The 26,642-nt window shown below is 38.5% G+C and overlaps 1 protein-coding gene across 1 annotated transcript; it reads left to right on the top strand.

Moving 5' to 3' along the window:
• Positions 1 to 854: 854 nt before the first annotated feature.
• Positions 855 to 25,203, top strand: LOC308260138 (guanylate-binding protein 1-like; the record flags this gene model as incomplete). The annotated part of the gene is made up of 13 exons (XM_080691459.1): positions 855 to 1,044; positions 10,932 to 11,059; positions 11,937 to 12,046; positions 12,304 to 12,500; positions 12,926 to 13,168; positions 14,808 to 15,088; positions 15,371 to 15,583; positions 16,306 to 16,408; positions 17,000 to 17,193; positions 18,935 to 19,028; positions 20,445 to 20,635; positions 21,715 to 21,781; positions 25,076 to 25,203. 13 exons carry the CDS (start codon positions 855 to 857, stop codon positions 25,201 to 25,203), a joined length of 2,139 nt encoding a protein of 712 aa, XP_080547585.1.
• Between the last annotated feature and the right edge of the window lie 1,439 nt (positions 25,204 to 26,642).

The raw sequence follows: 26,642 nt of genomic DNA, 5'->3' as shown, positions 1-26,642 counted from the left end.
GGATTACAAGCGTGTGCCACCACGCTCGGCGCCCAGAGATCTTATATATTCTGGTTATTCATTTATATTTTTCTTAATGTCTAAATGTAATAATTTGTTAGTCTTTTTATTAAGCCCTGATATTCTTTCCTCCAGTTGATCTAGTCTATTAGTGAAACAATTAAGTTTTTATTTAATTTATTGAAGTTTACATTTCCAAGATTTTTTGTGGTTTTTCTTTTAAATACCTCTATCTTTATTGAGTTTCTCATTCATATCCTGAATTGTGCTTCTTAATGCTTTCAGCTATTCATTTGTATGCTCTTGGAATAAATTGACTTTTTTTTTTTTTTTTTTTTTTTTTTGGTGGTACTGGGGTTCCTGGAAGCCCTTCTACTTCCCAGACCTATTTTATACTTTTTTTAAAATTTGGAAACAGAGTCTCTTAAAAGCCAGCACACCTGGCTTCGAACCTGCGCAATCCTCCTGTCTCTGCCTCCCAAGCGCGGGGATTACAAGTGTGCACCCCCACAAACCGGCTAAGAGAAATTTTTCATTGATGAATTAAATTGATTATTTGAGCAATAGGAGTGGTTGAGAGTGAGTAATTTTTTTACCATATTAACATTTTTTTAAATCAACTACTTTAATGATACTTCAGTTTCTTTGTGAAATGATACAGGTTTAACCTGATTCACCTAGATGACAGACATAATGCTTCAGTAATTCTGATGAATCTTATTACTCCGCCCTCTTGGTGCAAACACTAGGAATTTAATTCATTCTACCTCTTTCACTGCAGACCAGGGAGCACCCTGGACATAGCTTCAGAGACCTACATGGCTTCAGAGACCTACATGGCTTCAGAGACCTACATGGATTCAGAGACCTACATGGCAGGCCCAAAGTGCCTCATTGAAAACACTGAAGGGCAGCTCGTGGTCAACCAGGAAACTTTGGAGATCCTGTCGTCTATCACACAGCCAGTGGTGGTTGTAGCTATTGTCGGCCTCTACCGCACAGGAAAATCCTACCTGATGAACAAGCTAGCTGGGAAGAAAAAGGGTGAGTGACATCAGCAAGACACTGCTGACCTCCTGTGTCCATTTATGGTGTCAACACCCAGTGAACTTGGAACGGGGGAGAGTTAGCCAGAGATAAGGATGAATATTAAAAGCTAACCTTCCACCTATGCCTGGGCGTTTTCTCTTCACTCAGTTCTAGGGCATCAGTCAGTTCATTAGTTGTCCTCACTATGCCTTAGCTTTATTTCTGAAAGTATAAGTTGTTCTTTTCCTAAATAAAGAAAAGCAATAATAGAAATAATTACCTATATAGTAATTAACTATAATAAATTATAAAAATTTTACTAGACTGTTCATGTAGTATTAAAACAAATTTCCGTTGATTGTTTGCTTGTTTGTTTACTCAGAACTAGGGATTGAACTCAAGGGCATTCTACCTCTAAGATACACTCACCCCTGTTTCTTTTACTTTTTTTTTTATTTTGAAACAGGGTCTCACTAAGTTGCAGAGGGCCTCACTAAGTAGCTGAGGCTGGCCTTGAACCTGTGGTCCTCCTGTCTCATCCTCCCAGGTACTGGGATTACAAGCATGTGCCACCATGCCCAGCCTCTGCTGATCTTGAAAACTAAAAATGTTACAATGTGTATTGGATTTTTTAAATATTAAAAATATGTATAACATAAAATAACCCAAACACAAAATTAACCCTGATAACCATTTCTAGGTATACAGTTCTGTGGCATTAAGTAAATTTTCATTGTTGTACAACCATCAGCTGCATTCATTTCCAGAAAATTTTCATTTTCCCCTATACAAACTCAGTGCCCACTATACAATAATTATACATTCACACATTCTCTACCACCATCCTGCATTTGTCTCTGTATTAGCATTTTCACAGCTAAAATCCAAAGACCTGACTACACAACTTAGAGGAAGGAATATTTATTTGCTCAAATTTTGTTGATTTTGAGTTCAGTCCCTGTGAGACCAGTGTCTGGATCTCAGACAGGGGTAACAGGAAGCAGAGAGAGGAAGAGCAGGAGGGCTGTGCTCCTCATATCATGGAGGCCAGAAGCAAATGGGCAATGAGAGGGAGGAGGAACCATATATAATCTAAGGCCACACCCACAGAGACCACCTCACCAGCTGCACATCACCTCCCTGGGTACCACTCAATACTTCCATTACAATGAATTCATCCTCTGATGAGTTTAGAGCCCTCATCAATCAATTATATCACCTTTGAACATTAATACATGAATATATCTTCAAGATGTATTCTTTTTTTTTTTGGTGGTGGTGGTACTGGGGTTCCTGGAAACCCTCCTACCTCCAGGCTACACTCCCAGACTTCATATATATATATATATATATATATATATATATATATATATATATATATATATTTTTTTTTTTTTTTTAATTTGGAAACAGGGTCTCTTAAGCCAGCAAGGCTGGCTTCAAACTTGCACAATCCTCCTGTCTCCGCCTCCTAAGCACGGGGATTACAAGCGTGCGCCACCACGCCCGGCAAGATATATTCTATATCCAAAGCTGGGTATGGTGGCACATGCTTGTAATCTTGGCATTTGGAAGCTGAGAAAGAAGGATTGTGGTTCAAGGACAGCCTCAGCTACTCAGTGAACCCCTTTGCAACTCAGTGAGACCCTATTTCAAAACAGAGAATAAAAAAAAATAGGGCTGGGGGGGTGCAGGCATGATGACACACGCTTGTAATCCCAGCATTTGGGAGACTGAGACAGGAGGATGGTGGTTCGAGGACAGCCTCAGCTACTTATGAAGCCCTTTGCAACTCAGTGAGACATGTTTCAAAATAAAGAATAAAAACAGGTGCTGGGGTGTAGCTTGGAGGTAGAATGCCCCTGAGTTCCATCCCCAGTACCGCAAAAAAAAAAAACCATAAATAAATAAATAGGGCTGGGGTCTGTCTTGGAGGCAGAATGCCCCTGGCTTCCAACCCCAGTAATGCAAAAAAAAAAAAAAAAAGATATTCTATATCCAAATCATAAAATATATCTATCAAATTTGTGTTTAATTCCATATGTTGATGTATCTTATGTTAATAGTGTACTTTGACACTCACATTTTTTTTTTTTAACTCCTGTGATGGAGATACAAACTCAGCTAGCTTGACATCATCAGAGAGCTGGCTGAAAAGACCAACCTAGTTGTTTTGATTGGTGTGTGTGTGTGTGTGTGTGTGTGTGTGTGTGTGTGTGTGTGTGTGACAGAGAGATCTGGGGATGGAACCCACGGGCATTTGATCTCCGAGCTACACCCCTGCCCTATTTTGTATTCTTTATTTTGAAACAGGGTCTTACTAAATAGCTGAGGCTGACTGCGAACCACACTCCTCTATCCTCAGCCGCCTGAATGCTGGGATTACAAGCATGCGCCAACATACCCGGCAACCTAGTTATATTTAGTTCCTATACATTTTTTTTTCTGGTATGGGGGATTGAACTAAGGGGCATTCTACTTCCAAACTATACCTTCAGCCTTTATAATTACTTTTTAAATTTTGAAACAGGGTCTCATTAAATCAATGAGCCTGGCCTCAAATTTTCTGTCGTCTGTCTCAATGTCCCAAATACTGAGATTACTTTTCTTTTGTGGTACTGAGATGGAACTCAGGGGCATTCTGCCTCCAAGCAACACCCCCAGCCCTATTTTTTATTTTTTATTTATTTTTTGTTTGTTTTTGTTGTTGTTGTTTTGCTGGTACTGAGGATGGAACCCAGAGGCTTTCTACCTCCATGGTTTATTCCCAGACCTATTTTATACTTTATTTGAAAGAGGATCTCATTAAGTTGCTGGGAGCCTCACTAAGTAGCTGAGGCTGGCTTTGAACCTATACGATCCTCCTCTCTCAGCCTCCCAAGTGCTGGGATTACAAGCGTGCGCCACCACGCCTGGCTCTTATTCATCATTTTAAAACAGGGTCTCACTGAGTTGCAAAGGGCCTCAATAAGTAGCTGAGACTATCTGTGAACTGCAGTCCTCCTGTCTCAGCCTTTCAAATGCTGGAATTACAAGTGTATGCCAAAACACCCAGTTCCTGAGATTACTTTTAAGGCCATTGCTCCAACTTTCTTTCTTTCTTTTTTCCTGACATTTAGTTTTGAGATAATTGTAAAGGTACATTAAAGTTAAAAACATGATGGATAAGAGGGACTCATAATTTTATAGTAATTCCTCAAGACTGAATTAAAACCATAAGTCTGTGGTGGCATATTGAGGTAGGAAGACTGTGGGAAAATGCTGGTAGGCAATCTAGAGAGCTGGCAATAGGTAAAAACAAAATTATAAGTTTCTAAAATAAAGAGAAAATTAATTTAAAAATAGACTACAACAGTAACAAGTAGGAAGTATCTCACTGAGGGAGAGGATGCTCCCTTCAATAAGCTGAAAGAAATTCTACTGCCAAGTTTAAGACAAGCAGGTGCCACTATCTGAGGAATTTTCAATCTGAGTAGAAAATAAATCCAGATAAAATGTGCTGAGCCAGGACAAGAAAAATTCTCAACACTTTCCAGTGGAAGTAATGAAATAAGGGAGACAAAAAGACCCATTTTAGTGGGGTACAGTGACTCACAACTGTAACCCCAGTACTTGGGAGGTTGAGACCAAAGAATCATAGATTCAAGGCCAACTTTAGAAACTCAGCAAGGGCCTCAAAAACTTAGTGAGACTCTGTTCCCAAATAAAAAATAATGATAAAATAGGGCTGTGGTTATATCTTGGCTGTACAACGTCCCTGGGTTTAATCCCTAGTATCTCAAAAAAGAGCCTTTGTTTGGACGACATGAAAGAATAGAAATCCCTGCACTTTGCCTTTGTTTTTTTATTTTGCTCCCTACTTTTTTCACATTCAGTAAAATGATAAAGATGCTAAAAAAAAAAGAACCACACACAACCTTCAGAAATGACTCAATAAATCAAATAAAAATCTCAATTGAAAGTTTCATCATTAAAGCATATCAATGCAATAATACTGAGAGGTCTCCACAGACCTTCTTACCCAAAGATAGGTCATCCAGAAATAAACTCAGTAAAAACTCTAGATCTAAAATACATTAGAAATCAAATGGGCCTAGCAGGCATCTGTAGAGTATTTCATCCAACATCTCAGTACAATTTCTCCTCATCTGTTCATGGAACTTTCTTCAAAATACACCATATCGCCGGGCGTGGTGGCGCACGCTTGTAATCCCCGCGCTTGGGAGGTGGAGACAGGAGAATTGAGCAGGTTCGAAGCCAGCCTCGCTGGCTCAAGAGACCCGATTTCCAAATAAAAAATATAAAATAGGCCTGGGAGTGTAGCCTGGAGGTAGAAGGGTTCCATCCCCAGTACCACCAAAAAAGAAAAAAAAAACAAGCATGTCTTAGCAAATGCAAAAGAAATCAATGTGCTTTCTTGCATTTATCAGATCATATTGGATAGAAATGATAAATTGTTATAATTTGAATCTTCAATGTCCCCCAAAAGCCCATATGTTGAAATCATGGTCTCTAATGTAGCATGATTTGAGGTTTGAGGAGAGGATATCTGGAAGATTCCTAACATTCATTTTCTCTCCCTCCCTCCCTCCTGCTCACCTCCATGATCTTAGAAACTTTTCTCTGCCTTGCTCTTCCACCATAATGTTCTGCCTCATCTCAGGCTCAGAGCCATGTAGTTGCCTATGGAATGATACTTTTAAAACCATAAGCCAAAATAAATTTATTCTCCTCTTCCTTGTTCTCATCGGGTATTTTAGTTAAGTCATGAAGAGCTGACTAACATAAAAATCAACATCAACAAAAACCACAGAAACTATGTAAACACATGGTGATTCAATATATTTTGAAACATTAGTCATAGAATAAATGAGACGATAAATTAAGAAATTCTTGAAATTAATGAGAATAGATACAATATACCAGAATATCTGAGACACTATGAAGGCTGTTCTAATAAAAAGGTTTATAGCTATGAATGCCTACATAAAAAATAAGAAAGATCCCGAACAAAGAATCTAATGAGCCATCTCCTAAAAAAACAAGAACAAACCAATCCCAAACCCTGTAGTAGAAAAAAAACATAATTCAAGATCAGAGCATAAATTAATGAAACTAAGAATGAAAAACAATGCAAGTAAGAAATGTAACATTTAGTTATTTTAAAAGGTAAACAAGATTGATAAAACCATAGCCAAATTAATCACAAAAAGAGAAAGAATACTAAAAATAATTAGAGAAACAAAGAAGGTATCAGTTCAGACTGCTTGGAAATCTAAATAGCTATTTGAGTCTATTTTGAAAACTTATACTCCAATAAATTTGAAAATTGAAACAAAATGTGTAAGTTTCTAGACACATGTGATCAACAAAAATAGAACCAAGAAAATTTAGAAAAGCTAAATAACTAATAACAAGTAGTGAAACTGACGTAGAAATAAAAAGACTTAAAACAAAGAAAAGCTCTGGACAAGATGGATTCACAGCTGAATTCTACCAGATGTTCAAAGAAAAATGAATGCTATTGCTCCTTAAATTGTTCCCTAAAATAGAAAGAAGTGGAACACTTACAAACTCATCCTGTAACGCTAGTATTACCTTTATACCAAAGACATATCAGGGAAAGAAGTCTACAGACCAATGCTGCTCATGAACATTGATGTACAAAGTATCCTGAATAAAATCTTATATTCATATGTAGAAGAATGCAACTAGTTCTTTATCTCTCACCTGCACAAAATTCAACTAAAAGTATAGCAAAAGCCTGGGAAATAGATCATAAACTTTACCTTTGCTAGAAGAAAGCATAGGGGCAACAATTTTCTTTGACATTTTAAGAATGTTAAACTTTCCAACCTATAAACGCAAGATATTGTCTAGTCATTTCTGATTTTGCTAATTTCATTCAGCAACTTAGAGTTTTCACTAAGCATCTTTCTCTTTCTTAGCTAATTTTATCCCTACATAGCTTATCCTCTTGGTGCTATGATAAATGGAAATTCTTTCCTAGTTTCCTATTCAGTTGGTCATTGTTAGTGTGCAGATATGCAACCAATCATAGAGATAAAAGAAATGAATTCTACAATGCTGACTTTGTGCTCTGAAGTGCTCTGGGTTCATTTTAGATATAATAATGTTTTGTGAAATATTAAAGGTTTCTACATGTAAGATCATTTCATTTACAAGTATCACTTTACTTGTTCCATATACCTATTTGGATTGCATTTATTTATTATTTATTTATTGCCAAATAACTCTAGATAGGACTTCCAGTACTCTATTGAACAGAAGTGGCACAAAAGGAAACCTTATTCTTGTTTCTGATCTTAGAAGCAAAGCTTTCAATATTTTACACTGAGCATGATGCTGGCTGTGGATTTTTCATACATGGGCTTAATTATGTAGAAGTAGTTTCCATTTCTACTTTATTGCTTTTTTAACTGGGGCATTGAAATCGTACATCTTGGTGACATTAAGGGTGACAGGCATGCATGCACATAGTACTTTTTAAGCCCTCTTCCAAATCCCATCCCCCTCCCTCTCCCTTCCCACCCTCCATTGCTCAGCGCAGCAATTGGCCTTGATAAGTTTATGTATATACATTATGACCACTGACATCTTTCCCTCTTTACATCTTTCTCTCCGTTCCTATCTCCCTCAGCTGGGTCCCCTCCCTCGCTCCACTAAGACTTCTCTTCTTTTGTCTAATTTCTACTTCTATACCCTCTTCATTGCCTGTTATTCTTAGGTTTGCTCTTTTAAAGTTATTCCAATCCTCTTGGATTTCTAGATCATACTGTCAAGTTGATTTTTCTTTTTTTATGCAGAACTAGGGGTTTTAACCCAGGCATTCTACCTCCAAGTTACACTCCATTCCTATTTTGTATTCTTAATTTTGAAACAGGGTCTCACTAATTTGCAGAGGGCCTCACTAAAAGTAGCTGAGGCTGGCCTCAAACCTGTGATCCTCCTATCTCAGCCTCTCAAAAATTGAGATTACAAGCATGTGCCACCATGCCCGGCTTCTAATTGATTTATCTAAATTATCCACTTTGTGTTCATTTTTGGAGTGATTATCTTCTAAGAATGAGATTCTGTTTTTCATGTAGTCTAGTCTACCACTGATGGTTTGTATTGATGTTCTCTTTTTATTTATTGCATCCTTTACTTCCTTCGGAACTTTTTTTAATTCCTGTTGATGGTATCAGTTTCTTTGTTGATTTGATCGTTTGTTTCTTTCAGGCTCTTTCTAAACTCTTTTGTGAAATTCTGGATCACTTCTACTATTAAACTTCTGAATTCTCCTTTTGGCATTCTCCACATCTCTGCATTTGTAGGTTCTGTTATTGTGGGGTTCTGGGAGCCCATTGATTTCTAGCTATTCTTCTTTCTCATGTTTTCATGTTTCTTAAGTTTGTATCTTTGTTGCTTTTTCTGACTCTTTCTCTCTTACTCTGTGGTTTTCCTGTCTATTCCTGTGTCTATTCTCTCTCTTTATAATATCCTATTCTGGAATTCAATATTTACCTCAAGACATGTCTTAAAAGTGAACAGTCTCAGCCATATGGTCATTTGCTGCTTTGTGTTGAATATTTATTACCCTATAATGCTATGTGTGTGGTGTATGTCCCATAGCCCTTCTGTTGTCCTGCCTATAGATTTCCAGAATTGGGTTACAGTTATTCCAGGATTCTGTCTGCCCACTATGTTGGTGGCATTGATGAGTCCCAGGTGTTAAAGACTGGAGACCTCCCTGTTACCTTCCTAATAGGGAATAGTCTATGAGGTGTGGGCCAATGCAGTTGTGTCCTGTGAGTTTTTAAACTTCTTTTTGTGGGGTGCTGGGAAGGCTTCATTTGTTGGCTGGGATTGGTCTGTTCTTAGTGTCTGGAAGTCCATTTTGTTGATTCACGTATCTGGTCCAGCCTCAGCAGTAGAGGTTTAGAGGAGTCAATTGGTATATACAAGGGCAAACTATAATGTAATCAATGGTGAAAGATGGGTGAGGAGAAATGGAATAGAATGAGGTAAGCAAGAATAAGGTGAAATATTTAGATAGAGTGATAAGAAATAGGTAAATGGGTGCAATGGGAGTCAGACAAACAAGCAAACCAGAACACAGACAGTCTCTCACACATACACACATACAGGAGGAAAAGAGAATAAAAAGAAAGAAAAAGGGGGGAAAGGGGGTTACGTTAAGAAGTGTTTAACCAAAAGAGCATAAAATTTCCTTGTTGGAGAAAAACTGAATTATATGATGACTTTGGATATTCCCTTGCTGATTTTTTCTCTCTTCTTGGATTGAGGCTTGCTTAGAGGAGATGTGCATGCTGCTCCAAACGTCTGGTTCAAGCCTGCTCCCATTCTGCTCTGGTTCCACTTTGTTAATGAGGCAGCATGGGGTCAGGGGCCAGGGAGGGGCTGCCCCTGACTGCTGGCTGTTGGGAAGAGGGTCTTCTAGGCTGGGGGCTGGGGGTTTAGCCCAGACAGACACTCACCCAGTGCTCACAAGGGCTTTACGCTCAATCCCCAGCAAGGCAGAAAAAAGGAGAGAAGTAAAAATTAAGGAGGGAGAAAAGAGAGAAAAATGTAAAAGGGAAAAGAAAAACCCTACCAACAAACACAGAGTAGGAGCAAAGACCAAAGAAAGAAACTGAACAAATATTTTTTAAAAATCAGGCCAGAAATTATGGTGTGTGCCTATAATCCCAGTAATTGGGAGGCTGAGACAGGAGGATTGCAGGTTTAGGACAGCCTCAGCAAGTAGTGAGACTCCCATCAATCAGCAAGATCCTGTTTCCAAATAAGAAATAAAAATCAGGCTGGGTGTGTAGCTTAAAGGTAGAATGCCTCTGAGTTCAATTCCCAGTACCAAAAAGAATAAGTAATAATGCAAAAAAATCCTCGTCCTTGGCTTCTATAGTCCTGTTTAAGGTTCACTTATTACTATAGGTTCCCAAGTACATTCCAAGTGTTCCTGCTTACTTGGAAACATATAAAAAAGAAGTCAATCGGCATCCCCAGTGCTAGGGCCTCTAGTGAGATCTTGAACTGAGCCCAGGTGCAGGGTCCTTCCCAACACAAGCACAGGGAGTCCAAGCTCTCCATACAAAAGGCTGGATGGATCTGTGGCCTTCGAACCTCGTGTTTTCCTCAGGACTTTATGTATGGCTTGCAGCCAAGGTCTGCCTGTATTTCAAACCTCTCTTTTTCAGGTCTCTTTTCAGTTGACCGTGGTGCAGGGCCTGAACACACCTCCCTGTGGACAGCGCACTCACCTCTGCAGTGGATCCGGGACATAAGGAGGGGTGGGGTGGTGGGCTTTATTTTTTTTTATCCAGGACCACCACAGGGCTGTGCAATTCTGTTTCTGGTGCCCTCATTGTCTGTGGAGTAAGTCTCAGGTCTCTGAAATTTTAGGGGGGTGCACGGGTTCAAAGTTCCTGCCGTTCAGAAGCGAAGGCTATTGTTCTCTCATCCCTGCTTGTTTAGAGATTTCCTGCTTCTTTTTCCTTTTTTCATTCTCCATGTTTAAAAGCATCCTTGTAGATATTCCTGCATTTCTCTGTCTTTAGTTCCCTGCCCACATGAAGGTAGTCTGGGATGTGGGATTCTATTCAATTCTGTGCTCCCAAGATGAGTTAGAGACCATCTTGCCTTAGGGTCCTACTTCCTCACCATCTTCCATGATTCCTCTATTGATTTTTTTTCAACTTGCAAGTGTGTTCAATTTTTCCTCTATTATATATTCTAACTTCTTTATTTCTATGATTATAACTAAGAACAATGCTGATTGTGATTTCAGATATCTATCTTAACCTTGACTATGCTGACTTTTATCTCAGTTTCCACAACCACCTACAAAAGCACCACCATCTTAATTCTTCTGTGTTTCACAGGCTTCTCTCTGGGCTCCACGGTGCAGTCTCACACCAAAGGAATCTGGATGTGGTGCGTGCCTCATCCCAGGAAGCCAGACCACATACTGGTTCTCTTTGACACTGAGGGCCTGGGAGATGTAGAAAAGGTGAGGAAAAAGGGTTCTACTTTGGATGAAGCCCCTCATCTCTGAAAATCCCCTAACCACTGAGTTTGTGTTTCTTTGTTTAAGATCTTGAAGACTAAATAAAATGTCATTTCTTTTCTGCTTACATGTTGTGAGAATAAGTTGAGCAACCAGCAGTGAGGAAAATATTCATAAGACAGAACCTAGAAAAAGAGTAAAGTGATCAAAAAAGGCATAACTATTAGCAACAAGTTCTTGCATATGCACAAAGGCAGAACAAACAAATTCATTGCCATGGGTCCTGTTCTGCAGAAAACTGGTTAAAGAATTGGTCTTGAAGCTGCATATCTTTGTGTTTAAGTGTGAACCCTGTCACAAACTCAGTGCCCTTCACAAATTATTTTAATTCACTGAGCCATGATTTACTGATCTGCAAAATAATGTACTAGTACTATATTTGTATCATAACACTGCATTACATACTAAATGGAGTATATACAATATAAATAAGAACTCAATAAAATAGATATATTATAAATCTTATATAGTTGTTCTGCTATAAAAATAGAAAAAAATTAAATTTAATTTGTATTTAAAACCAGAGAATGCTCAACAACATAGATGGTTTTTTGGCAGTTATATACCAATGATTATAAAGACACTAAGGAGAATCGATACAAAACAAAAATACTAATCAAATATTTTCAAAGTCCACATTCTACAAATAATCATTTTGTTGGGATTTTAATCCCTAATATGGGTCTTAATAATCACATGAGTCTTTCCAGTTAGCCTAGAAAAAAGCTCTAATTATGTATGCATATTTTATCACTGCATATCTGGAAAGTAACATAAAATTAAAATATACTCCTTGACACAAATATATTCTAATATCCAGGGCGACAACCAGAATGACTGCTGGATTTTTGTCCTGGCAATACTTCTGAGCAGCACCTTTGTGTACAATAGCATGGGAACCATCAACCAGCAGGCCATGGACCAACTGCAGTATCCTTTTTGTGGTCTGTAACAGCACCAAAGCAGAGAGGAAACTTGAACTAATAAGCCAGCTGCCACAAGAAAGTGGTGAATCCAGCATAAAAAGATAAAACATAAAAATAATTCAAATACAGGAAAAAGGTTCATGTACTGCCTAAAGACTTGACACACAGCCAAAGAAAAAGGCAAAATGAAGTGTGAAAACACGTAGAAGTAATATGAGATGGTGAATCCTGTCCATTTGCCGCCTTTCCTTAACTCCTCAGCTATGTGACCGAGCTGACCAAGCGAATCAGAGCCCATTCCTCACCCGAGGAGAATGAGGTTGAGGATTCAGCTGACTTTGTGAGCTTCTTCCCAGACTTTGTGTGGACGCTCAGAGATGTCACCCTGAAGCTGGAAATAGATGGGCATCCACTCACAGCAGATGAGTACCTGGAGAATTCCCTAAAACTAAAAGAAGGTAAAGGCCTGATGATTGGAAAATAGGAAAAATGCCAGGAATTATCCCTATGAGAGTTTACACACATGGTTTTCATGGTTTTCTATTTGCACATGGCGGGCTATTCCTAAGAAGGCAGTCTTGCTTAGTATCTGTCTTAATAGAGCCTGCTTTTTTTGTATTATTTCTTTGTTCCAGGCACAGCATTTGTTGTTGTTTTTTGTGTGTGTGTTTTTTTTTTTCCCTTTTGGCTATACATCATTAGGTTGCTTTCATCTCCCTACTCAGGTTTTCTGAAGCTGCACATCTTAAAAGGATATGAAATCAAAGGGACATTTATTTTAATAATTTTTTCAATAACAGGTTAACACTCTACCAGACACCACCAATCCAACCCCCTTTGGTTGTCGTTATTATTGTGATTTGCTTGTTTTCACTTCCTCCAGGCACCAGTGAAGAACAGAAAAAATTCAACTTGCCCCGACTCTGTATTCGTAAGTTCTTTCCTAAGAAGAAATGCTTTATCCTCTACCCCCCCACTGACTGGAAGAAGCTCAGCCGGCTTGAGACTCTGCACGATGATGAGCTGGATCCTGATTTCTTGCAACAAGTGGAAGATTTCTGTTCTTATATCTTTGACTATTCAGAAACTAAAACACTTCCAGGCGGCATCAAGGTCAATGGACCTCGTAAGTCCCATTCCCAGTCCTTCTGTTCACTGTAAGACAAAGGCGAGCTGAAACGTTCATTTAGCATCGGCTTTGAAAAGTGCAGGGTCTGCCATTATTTGTGTTAAATACCATGCATTCTCAACATAGATCTAATGTTTTGATTTTTTTTTCATGTTTTTTGGGTAGAAAAAGATAGTAAGGGCCAAGCATAAGAAACTAGCTTTTCGCTGCCCCCCTCCCTGTCGCAGTGGTGAGCTTGGCAGTGAGACCTCTGCACGCAGGCAGCACCGTGTGAACTGCCTTCTCCCTCGGTCCTCTTCCCTATCCTGCATTCCTTCCTCCCAGGCTCCTTACACTGGGCGACTGGCTGTTGTCTCCAGTATCTTGAAGTCCTTTCCTTTCCTAGTTTCTCTCTGGCGTCTACATATGAGAGAAAGCAAACCGCCCTCGACTCTGACACCACCTCGCCTCATTTAAAAAATGTTCTCTAGTGCCATCTATTTCCCTACAAATGACACAACTTTGTTCTCGATGGCTGAGTAAAATTCTGGTGTGCATACCCTTAAAAAAAAAAAAGAAAGAAACTATCTTTAACACTATCAACAAAAGGTTGACATTTGCTGTTCAATTCAGTAGCTAATTAAAAATATGTACACAATTAAATTTAAATAACAATTAACTAAAATTAAGGAAAATTTAAAAATTCAGATTATACACCCTTATTTCAAGGGCTCAAAAGATACTCATCATGACACCATAACAGAAAGCAGAGATGCAGACCAAGTCATTCATCTGAGAACATCCTACTAGACAACACTGAGCTAGAAAGAACCAAAGCAAGGACTACTTCTGAGTGAGACATGATTATTTGTTCAATAAATTTTGATCCATACTCATTAAGGAGCATGGTAAAGAGGGCTGATGATGGGCAGAAGAGAAGTTCTTAGTCTAAAAGTATGTGGGGATCAAGTAAATGCAAACATTAAATATAGTCTTGGGCCGGGCGTGATGGAGCACGCTTGTAATCCCCGTGCTTGGGAGGCTGAGACAGGAGGATCGCGCAGGTTCGAAGCCAGCCTCAGCTACTTAGTGAGGCTCTCGGCAACTTAGTGAGACCCTGTTCCCAAATAAGTATAAATAGGTCTGGGAGTATAGCCCGGAGGTAGAAAGCCTCTGGGTTCCACCCCAGTACCACTAAATAAATAAATAAATAAATAAATAAATAAATAAAGTCTTGGTTCACCTTATCTAAAACAGGAATGCACTACCTTTGCTGTGCATAGTTACCACCTAGGTCTCCTTTCAGAGAAAGGTTCTGTTTTGATAAGTATGGGTGTGAGAAAGTACTCACACTCTGCATTTGTGTTGGGTTTCCCAATAATGTTTATGACATTTATGAGGTAGTTGTTCATAGAAAAGCTCAGAATTACACCAAATGGAAAAATGGAAAATTTCTACCACTCTCTCTAATAAATATCATGTTCATAATATAAAGATATTTATATTATAATATATAAATATATTATAATATATAATATGAATATATTATAATTGTTATAATATTATAATTAAAATATATTATAATATAAAATGTTATGATGTTTTTATTTTATTTTATCATATATAGATAAATACCTTTTTTTCCCCCTGTTTATAGGTCTAGAGAGCCTGGTGGTGACCTATATCAACACCATCAGCAATGGGGATCTTCCCTGCATGGAGAATGCAGTCTTGGCCTTGGCCAAGATAGAGAACTCAACTGCAATAAAAAAGGCCACTACCCACTATGACCAGCAGATGAACCAGAAGATGCAGCTGCCCACTGATACCCTCCAGGAGCTGCTTGACCTGCACAGGACCTGTGAGAGAGAAGCCATAGAAATCTTCATTATGAGTTCCTTCAAAGATGTTGACCACTTATTTCAAAAGGAATTAGTGGTAATTTTCTCTCATGTTTTTATGCATTGGTGCTATGAATGACAAAGTATTGCTAGGACGTAGCATTATTTTTTTGTTTTATTTTGCCTTTTGAAAGAAGAAATACTAGCCTTTAACTGGAGACAACTACCTCCATGTACAAAGAAAAGACGGTTCTCCTTAGTTGTCTTTAACGTTCTGGGGGACATAAAACTTGTTAAGGAGCGCGTTTGGAAACTCTGATGATGCCTTGCTAACATCTTTTCCTGGATATTCTTTTTACTTCCCATTTCTTAATTGAAGATTCAGCTAGAAAAAAGATTGGATGACATTTGCAAACAGAATCTGGAAGCATCATCAGACCGTTGCCAGGTGTTACTTCAGGATATTTTCAGTTCTCTGGAAGAAGCAGTGCAACAGGGGACTTATTCTAAGCCAGGAGGTTACAGCCTCTTGACTCAAGACATGCAAAATCTGAAGAAAAAGTACCTTGAAGAACCAAGGAAAGGGATACAGGTAACCAAAATTTATCTGGATAAAGCAGCTGATTGCCTCCTTGAAACACCAATGCGACCACATAGACTACGTGGCCACAGAGATGTGATTTTTTTTCTACAAAGTATTCACTCCTTTATTTCATAAACAGGTATAAAGAACCTCATATATTCTAGGTTCATCAAAGAGAGTACATTCAACTAACTTTTGAATTATAATTCGATATGAGATTAATCATTAGGGTAGCAAACTATTACAACTGGGAATTTGATGTTGCAAAGGACATAAGCCATTGGATGTTGTTTAAGTGAAGTAGTTATTAGTGACGATGGCTAGACATAAAAGTTAAGCAATGTCACTTTCTCTGCTTTTGATTTTCCTTCAATCCCACACTTCCCTTGGTTTCCTCTTGCATGCCTGTCTCTCTGACTTCTTTCTCCCTGAGGGTTTATTCTCCAGCAAGCTTACCCCTAGAGAACCAGAGAAACAGCAATTTTTAACTCAGTTCCTGATCTAATGAACAGAAAATCACTTTTCTCCGGTGTTGCTCTCCTATAAAGGACTCTATTAGGTGGGTACTATGACTGCCCAGCTGGATCATGTACCAATTACTGTGACAGAGAACCTTGGCCATCAGGCACACCAAGGCCAGGGGGAGCATGTTCAGAGGAAAAGATAATAGGGAGACAGACAGGAATGGATGCTCAAAACCTTTCATACTGCTCTCTTCCCTGGACTTTTAGGCTGAAGAAAGTCTTCAGGCATATCTGAAGTCCAAGGAGGCTATGTTTAATGCAATTCTTCAAACAGACCAGACACTAACAGAAAAGCAAAAGGAGATTGAAGGTGAGGTGGGCCCAAAAGATTCCATACTCAAAATCTCTTGAAAGTTTATTTGGCTTAAAGCAGTGATTATTAATCTAATGCAGAAATGGAAAAATCATCATAGATCCTGAAGTCACTTCTGAGTACAACATACACAGTCATTGACATTACAGTTACCCCAAAAGAGGAATAGTCCAGAAAATCCCCACTACCGACTAGTAACAATAACAAATGTGAAAGGAAGAAGGAGATAACACTTCATCCTCATCAGTTTCTACTTGTAACAGAATGACAGAGATGGGTTTCATAACAAAAAATAATTATTTTTTTACAGTATGAATGCCATAAGAATGGCAGCAACTTTTCTCTGCCCCCTCATTTAAGAGAGAGAGGAAGCTCTGGGCTCTTCACTTTATGGTCAGAGCACTAATCCCATTATGGAGGTTTCACTCTCACGATCTCATATAAGTCTATCTTCCCAAGGTCCCGCTTCCCTAATGAATTACACTGGAATGAGGGGGTCAAAATAACAGTTTGGAGGAGATACATTAACATAACTCCATACCACACTACAAACCTACATACTTTTTTATTTCTCCTTTTCCTCCTCAGTGGAACGTAAAAATGCTGAAACTGCACAGGCTGCTGCAAAACTGTTTGAAGACAAACAAAAGAAGAATGAGATAATGATGGAACAGAAAGAAAAGAGCTATCAAGAACATCTGAAACAGTTGACTGAGAAGATGGAGCGGGATGAGGCCCAGTTAATTGCAGAACAAGAAAGGATTATAGCTCTTAAATTGCAGGTATTCTAATGTGTCTTTATCTCTCACTATCCCAGGTTAAAAACAACAGTGTACAGATTAAAGAATTGTGTGGAATAAAGAACTTTCTAGCCAGTATACTGTAGAAGGATTTTCATTCCCTGGCTGTGTCTACTCCTGGTCATCTCTTGTTATTAAAAACTAGTTGCAGCCAGGTGTGGTGGCGCACGCTTGTAATCCTCACGCTTGGGAGGCTGAGACAGGAGGATCGCGCAGGTTTGGAGCCAGCCTCAGCTACTTAGTGAGGCTCTCAGCAACTTAGTGAGACCCAGTTTCCAAATAAAATATAAAATAGGTCTGGAAGTATAGCCCGGAAATAGAAAGCCTCTGGGTTTCACCTCCAGTACCACCAAAAAAAAAAAGAAACTAGTTGCAATCCAGGCATGGTGGCAAATGTCTGTAATCCCAATACGTGGGAGGTTGAGACAGGAGAATTGCAGTTTTAAGACGAGTTTTAGCATTTTACCAAGACTCAAAAAATGTAGTGAAACTCTATTTCAGAACAAAAACAAAAAGATGGAATTATAGCTCAGAGTTAGAATGGCTCTGGGTTGTTTAATCCTCAATCACACACACACACACACACACACACACACACACACACACACACACACTTGCCAGTAGAATAAATACCCATGAAATTCATTTTGTTTTTAAATCACCACTAAAGAATAGCTATCCATTGACAGGCATTGCTTAAGTACTTTGTATGTAGTCTATGATTGAGTATTTACTTCATGAAACATAAAACATTATGTTTTCATGTTTAGAGTGAGGACATTATAAGTGAGGAGTTATAAGTCAATGTCATAGGTTATGTCTCATGGAAGTGCCTCGCCTGAGCAAACAGTGATTTGCTTTGGTCACACCTTATGTGACTTTATCTCTGGAGGCACCTTAATGAGACATATAACCACTCAACAAATTGGTTAAGCACCCAGGCTTCCAGCACCTTTCTTTTTTTGGGGTCCTATGTCAGCCCAGAAAGAGACTTAGTGAGACTTTGTTTCCAAATAAAGTATAAAATAGATCTGGGAGTATAGCCCAGAGGTAGAAAGTCCCTGGGTTCCTCCCCCAGGACCACACACAAAAAAAAAAATTGTCCATTCAAAAGTTTATTGAGTAACAGCCAGGCATGGTGGTGCACGCTTGTAATTTCAGCATTCGGGAGGCTGAGACCAGAGGATTATGGTTCACAGACAGCCTCAAGTACTTAGTGAGGCCCTCTGCAACTCAGTGAGACCTGGTTTCAAAATAAAGAATAAAAAATAGAGCAGGGGCTGTAGCTCGGAGGTTGAATGCCCCTGGGTTCCATTCCCAGACTCGAAAAAAAAAAAAAAAAGTTTATTGCATCACATAGGTAGAATCCACAGAAGAGAGACAACTGTACGGGGGGGAATGTACTTTATAAAGTTACAGCTAAATGAAAAATACGTGACAAATGTAATAACTATGTTTTATGAGGACTCACAAATCCCAGGGTTGAATTCTAGGACAAAATTATTTCAGGAACAATACCAAAAAGTTATTCTTGGGCTAAAAATAGCAAAAATAGAAGGTGAGAGAGGAGAGGAAAGAAGAGAAGAGGAGAAAAACAGAACAAATGTCAAAGTTTCTAAGGAATTTTAGAAGTTTAAAATAAGGAAGTAATTTGGAAATTATGTAACAAGTTTAATGCTTTGACTTTTTCTGTGCCAGCCTCAGTATACTTTTCCCCTCTTAGGAACAGGAAAAACTGCTTAAGGATGGATTCATAGAAGAAAACAGAAAACTTCAGGAAGAAATTCAGAATGTGGCAAAGAGACACCAGGAAACAAGTATTATCTCTTACTTAATAGCTATAACATAAGAACTTCTAGGACAGGGGTCTCCACTCCTGCACCCTTGAGTTATTGAGAGTATAAGTTCATTGATAACTTTAGAGCATCTGATAACTGCTACTACTCTTAACTTAAAATTATGACACTTGAGCCGGGCGTGGTGGCGCACGCTTGTAATCCTTGCACTTGGGAGGCTGAGACAGGAGGATCGCACAGGTTCGAAGCCAGCCTCGGCTATTTAGTGAGACCCTGTTTCCAAATAAAATATAAAAATAGGTATGGGAGTATAGTCCGGAGGTAGAAAGCCTCTGGGTTCCACCCCTAGTACCACAAAAAAAAAAAAAAAATTATGACACTTGTACTCCCATTGAGACACAGTTTTCTAAGACTAAACTTAACTTGTGACATCAGTCTGTTACCAATTACAGTTATTCATTCATGCTCACCTGCATTTCAAATGATTAATATGACCTTTACTGGATCCAATATATGAAGTCACCCACATTTTCTATTGAGATATTGTAAATTGTGTAGCTGAGATACAGCTTACCACGGGGAACCATCAAATAGCTCTTATTCAGGTGGACTTTTTCATTTTCATCTATATCATACTTGTAGACCTCAATCCAACTCTCTTAATCAAGGGTTTATATGTGTCCTGGGATGGTTTTGGGAAGTTAACACAGGCTTCAGGCATCATGAACATCACTCCTATAGACCATGTGTAGCTAGGTATGGTAACTCACACCTATAATCCTGGTAATTGGGAGGCTGAGACAGCAAGATCACATGTTTGAGACCAGCCTTAGCAAATTATCAAGACTCTTTCCAAATAAAAAAAAAAATTTTGAAAAGGCTAAGAGTGCAGCTATAAGGTAAAATGTCTCTGGGTTCAATGCCAGTACCAAATATAAGTACATAATCATGTGCTGTTGCATTCAAGGTGAAGTCCTGTGTAGCCACTAATGCCATGGAGATAAGCCTAGTTTCAAGGGAGCAGAGAATGTACAGTTAGAAACTGGGTATAGACTGCATGGTCTTTTGGAAAAAGTTTGACATTCCAACACTGATTGCAGGAACAGCTGACATCTGTCAAAGTACATATATAAGAGGAGATACATCCATTCCTGTGTATATGCTTTGGGGGCAGTTAGTGCTTATCCTCAGTTCTAAATCACCTTGAATCTTTACCACAAGAACAGTAAAGATGTATCTTCACTCCTGAAAGCATGTCTAAATTTGATATAATATGCCCAAGGCATTATGATCACTGTAAAGGAAATATTTATCCCAGGGAATTTAATCTATCCAGTAGAAATGTAAAAATAAATAAATAAGAATTGGAGGAAGAAGGTTTACATGGTAACCTATATGGTAATTCTATATAATATATTTATTCCTTTGCCTCCTCAGTGGATCATATGAAAGCTAAATCTTCACAGGCTGTAGCAAACATGTTAGATGAAATGCAAAACTACAAGAAATTGATTGAAGAGAATGAAAAGAATCATGAGGAGCAGGTGAAACAACTGCATGAGAAGATGGAGCGGGACAAAGCTCAGTTAATAGCAGATCAAGAAAGGATTCTGAATTTCAAACTTCAGGTACTTGGTTGTTATCTCAACTCTTTAATCTCATGGCAGGAAAAGACAGTTAATACAATTGGTGCACATGGTCCAGGTAAAAGGTTTGTGTAGTCAGGCACTCCATTGCACTTTTTATTTCTTTCATGGTTCTATCATTGCCACTCAGTGATTGCTAAAGGCCTTTTACAAACATACCATGCTTCATGGAGCCTGAATGATGGTGTCATGCAACATATACTAGCCACTAATTGCCAAGTGCCTTACATGCTTTTGATTATTACATTATCACTTAATAACACAGGAACTATTCCAATGTCATTATTTCAGAAGTGATATGGAGCTGTTTTGTGCCAGAAAAAAAATCTCTAGCCTATCTTTTCTACCTAGTGGAGTCCATGGTGATTTTATTTTCCCAATACCTGCTATGATATGATTTCTAGGAACACCCTGATGATCAGCAGGTTCTCTAACCCACTACTCACTCAAATATGGCTAAAATGACCAGGCTGCTAGTATCATCCTGATCTCTGGATTCTACTACAAATTTCTATAGGTTCTTTGAGTGGACCTGGAAACAAACTCTAGACAACTGTTGCCCTGATTTCAAGGTTTTTGTTTGTTTGTTTTGTTTTTTATTTCTTCTACCATGACTATGGGGGCCTACATTGAATTTCATGGTCAGACAATTACCTTGTTTATCAGCATCATGTTCAAATCTTCCCATTGACCATAATTCTGAGATGAAAATTTGCATCATATAAGTTGAGAACTGGGGAGAAAGTGTGAAAATTCCACACCCATACTGAGTTAAATTTTGGCTTAAGGACCCCAGGGAAGAATTCCAAGGCAACAGTGTTTTAGAGATTATATGAATAAAACTCTTCTGAAGACAAGGAAGACAGATGTGCTAGAACAATAGGAAGCATAGGAGCCTAAACAGGAAGTGACATGATGGAAGTTGAGAGAGGAGGAAGTTCAATTGAGTTTCAAAACCTACTAAAAGATTAATTTAAGAAAAAATTATTTGGTAATTATAAAACAATTTCTGTGAACTTATTTTATGCATGCCACTTTAATTATCCTCTTTTTCTCTTTAGGAACAAGAACTGTATTTCAAGAAGAAAATCATAGAAGAACAAAATAACTGTCAGAAAGAGGCCCATGGTATGGAGATGAAAAATAGAGGAATAAAATAATCATGCATTATAACATAAAATACCAAAAAAAAAAGTTTTCCTATTCCACAGCCTGTTAGTAGGACACAACTGTAAAGACCCAAGCTTCAGACACTGAACTTGAGCTTCTTTTTATTGAATTTAAGAGTTATGCCTGCATGTACATATGCCCTGAGTTTTGCAAAAGTCATGTTGCAGAAAGAAGCAAATGAATTACCTACTAAATCCATTCCTTTCATGTTCACATATATAATAATAATTATTTTAATTACCTTTAATTGGATGCTATTTATTAAGTCCTACATTTTCTCAAGAGATTATAAATAGAGTGATTCATATGTATTTCACAATAAGGAGCTCTCATTTTGCCGTTTAGGCAGACTTTCTCTCCCTCGTCCACACCATACTCATAGACATCTTTGGCCCCCATGCTCTAGCTATAGGGTTTATTTGTGCTCTAGGATGGGGTGTGCATGCTAGAAATACAGAAATAATTAGAAAGAAAGTAAGCAAACTATTTGAGTCAGTAGAGCATCACTACTAAGTGCCCATGAGTTATGTTTTTCCTAAAATTAAAGGAAATTTTGCAAGAATATATAGAAAGTTAGCCTCGAGTCAGTATATAAAAACTTCATGGTCTTTGGGCACTGATGGTGCTCCTGGGCCTTACCAAAAGAAGTGCTAATACTTGTGAGTGAATATAAAAACAGAGGCTCAAACTTCTCTGTTGATGAAAACCTATCAAGTAACTAATAACTTCTCAGTCCTGGTCTCATAAGATTATTTAACTATAGCTAGAACAGCAGAAATGTGTCTTTCCTCATGAAAGCATGTCTGAGCCTGATACAATATGCCAGAGGCTTAAGGTCAGGACAAAAGATATGTTGTCCCAGGGTATATCTTCTATAAAGCCGTAACATAAATGATTGAGAGATGATACAATGCAATTAATTTTACATAATTCTTTTTCTTCCTTTTTCATCACAACAAAATATGCCAAAGTTCAATCTTCACAAACTCTAGCAAAAATATTGGCGGAAATGCAAAAGGCAAATCAGAATATGAAAGAACATGAAGAAACGAGTCATCAAAAGTTTTTGAGACAATATATTGAGATGATGGAGAAGGCTAAGGCTGACTTAATGGCTGAGCAACAGAGGATTCTGACTCTTAAGATTCAGGTATTTCATTGTGTCATCTCAATTTTCCCATGCCATGGCCAGTGAGAAGACTGACTACAGGTTTGTATGCTTTGACCATATAAAGGAACTTGGTAACTGGACACCCTACTACAGTATTTATTCTATTCATTTTGCTATCACTGCCCTTCTGTGATTGCCAAAGGCTTTCTACAATCACATTATGCACCATGGAGCCTGGATTATTATATAGATTATTATACAATATAAAATTATTGCAAAGCCCTCCACAAAATTATAGGTGTTAATTGTCTAATCTTTATATAATGATACAGAATATATATATATATATATATATATATATATATATATATATATATATATATGTACTGGGGATGGAACCCAGGGACATTCTACCTCTGAGCTACACCTCCAGCCCTATTTTTTATTTTGAAACAGGGCCTCACTGTGTTGCAAAGAGCCTCACTGAGTAGCTAAGGCAGTCTTCGAACCGCGATTCTCCTGTCTCAGCTTCCCGAATGCTGGGATTACAAATGTGCGCCACCACGCCCAGCTTATTTTATTATATTTTTTCAACTGAGGAAATTGCAATTTCATGAGAGGTAAACTGTTCTAGGACATAACTCATGAGATAATAGATGACATGTCTCTCTTGGCCTGTGACTTCCAGAATGATACTTCAATCTTATTCTGTATACCTTTGTCTCAGTAAACACCCTTATAAGAAGGAAGACTTTCTAACTACACATACTTAACATATCGCTGACTAACTGCCCAGGTTACAAGCACATTCCTGTCCCTGGCTCTATTCAAATCTATGCTGAGTCTGGATGTTGATCCACAAAAGCACTATGGTTGACTGCATTCCCAGAATTCCTCAGTTTTTTCTCTTAGTTCTTCCACCAAAATTTTGGAGGCCTACATAGAATCCTTCAGTCAAAGCTAAGGACAGTGGTATATACCTTTGGTCCCAGGAACTCGGGAAGCTGAAGCAGAAAAATCACAAATTAGAGGCCGACTTCAGCTTCTTAGCAAGACCCTGCCTCAAAATACAATTTTTAAAGGGCTAGAATGTAGCTTAGTGGTGGAGTGCTTGCCTAGTATATGTGGACACTGGGTTCAATTCATAGGACCCCCAAAATAATAATTTCCCAGTCAGACATTTCCATGAATGTGGAAATTGTGTAGAAAACAACCTGATGGATTTTTTTTTTTTTTTTTTTTTTTTTTTGTGGGTCTGAGGATGGAACCCAGGGGCATTCAACCTCCAAGCTACATTAAGTAGCTGAGGCCATCCATGAACCCCAGTCCTCCAGTCTCAGCCTTCCGAATGCTGAACCTGATAGATTTTGACTATCCTACTTAAAACCATACAATACCCACATTATATTGTTAAGAGTTGAAACAATACTTCCCAAATGACAGTTTTCTTTTTTTTTTTTTTTCTTTTGGTACTGGGGATTGAACCCAGGGACATACTACCTCCGAACTACACCCCCAGCCCTATTCTTTTTTTTTTTTTTTTTTTTTTTTTTTTGCGGGTCTGGGGATGGAACCCAGAGGCATTTGACCTCCAAGCTACACCCCCCCGCCCTATATTTTATTCTCTATTTTGAAGCAGGGTCTCACTAATTTACAGAGGGCCTCACTAAGTAGCTGAGACTCTCCGCGAGCTACGATCCTTCAGTCTCAGCCTCCCGAATGCTGGGATTACAAAAGTGTGCCACCACACCCGACTCCCAACCCTATTCTTTATTTTATTTTATTTTATTTTTTGAAACATGGTCTCACTAAGTTGCAGAGGGCCTCACTAAGTAGCTGAACCTGGCTGCGAACCTGAGATCCTCCAGTCTCAGCCTCCCAAGTCCTGGGGTTACAAGTGTGTACCACCACGCCTGGCTTAAAATGACAATTTTTAATAGTTATTTACTGAATATAGGATAAAATCACCTAAAATAGAATAATAGGGCAATAATATTATAGGGAATACAGACAAGATATTTCTGAAGCTGAAGAAGAAATCCCAGAAAAACTAGCAGTAGCCATATTTAAAAATGAGAGGGGTGTTTATTTGAACTATTATTGAACAAATTAAGTGACTTATTCCTCTGTGTAAATTTCAGTCTCCATTTTCCCTCTTCAGAGTCTAGAAGACTATTTCAAGGAGAAAATCAAACAACAGCATGAGCTACATAGTGAAGAAATAAACAACCTCAAGAAAAATAAAGAGTCTTCCTGTGTCTTGATGTAAAAGACAACCTTCCTTGTTTGCTTTCTCCTCTCAGGACATAGGTTTAATGAGCAAATTCAGAACATCTCACATTAGTACTGGAGGAATCCTAAAATAATAAAGTTTGCAAGGCTTTAATGTAAAAGCAATGTCTTACTTTATGGAGGTTGTATATTTCATACTTATTCATGGTATTTATGATTAATATAGTTTTTAAATGGATCTTATCAGAAATTATGCACATCTACTACAAGGAGATTTTTACTTGTGTGATTGAGATACAGATACAACTATCCATACTCAAAGGGATTCTTAGGTTTGCCTTCAGTAAAAACATTTCTGACTCATCTACAACACTCCATGAGATTTCCTCTGAGATTTTATTGAAGTATTTACTTTTGTCCTTATATTATGTTGGAAGGCTAAGAATCCTGTAAGACCTACAATTAAACTTCATCTTTATCTTTTGATTTTATGCTATGACATTATTTCATGAAAAGCACTAAGGGAAAAGCAAAGAAGTGAGGGGTTTTTTTTAAGACAATAGAAACTTTCATAAAACCCCCTATCAACGAACTAAGCAATTTATAAAGACACAGGTATGCTTAGGTGGCCTTGGACTCAGAAGGGTCCTAAGACCATAAGTTTTCAACATTGACCTGTCAGCAATTTCATGACACCGGACAGGCCCTCTTGAATAAAGTAATCACAGGAATGTTCTGCATTTTGAGGGAGAAAGGGAACTTGGAAGACTCCCCAAAGAACAGCAGGAAAGCCCCACATTTCTTTTGAAGGTAAAAGAAAGCCCAGAAGACTCCCAGGTGTAACCAGAGGTCAGAGGAGGAGAATATCTTCTACTCCCTACCCCAAACCATGCCTCTGGGTGACAAGATGTCAAGATGTCTGTAGTGGCCCTGACATGAGAAGAAGCCGTGGGTTACACTCCTAGAGCCACGAGGCCTAGGAGAGAAGGCTCAGTTGCATCCTCTCAAAATGGAAGGACTTAGCTATAATGGTTTCTCTTTCTGCCCTATCCTACCTTCCAGTTTAATGTCAGGGGATAACCTGCATTCCTGGGCACAAACCTTTGCATGACTATATAAAACTTCCCATTGCTGGGTCTGCTACCAGTGGTTGCAGCCAAAGACCTCCCATGGTGAATTGCCCCTGCAGCTGCACAGAACTGGACTACTTTGCAAATTTTGAATCACAGTAATCCAGAATGGGATGAATGATGTCACATAATTGAGAATTTGTTGCACAAAGACTGTAATAATGCCCCTTCCTTGTTAGGATATGCTATAGAAAAATGGCGGGGCCAGTTAACGGGAGAACATGTAGAGCTTGTAAGCATAGCACCTTTTTATATAGAACAGGTGAACTGGTCTGTGACCAATCAAATTTCTGGATGGCTGCCCCAAGAGCTATGTTAGCTTTGTTTGCTCCAGGGAGGTGGTACT

The sequence above is a fragment of the Muscardinus avellanarius genome (genome assembly GCF_963383645.1).
Source record: "Muscardinus avellanarius genome assembly, chromosome: 3".
Classification (NCBI taxonomy): Eukaryota; Metazoa; Chordata; class Mammalia; order Rodentia; family Gliridae; genus Muscardinus; species Muscardinus avellanarius.
This window is presented reverse-complemented; position numbering and strand designations above follow the sequence as displayed.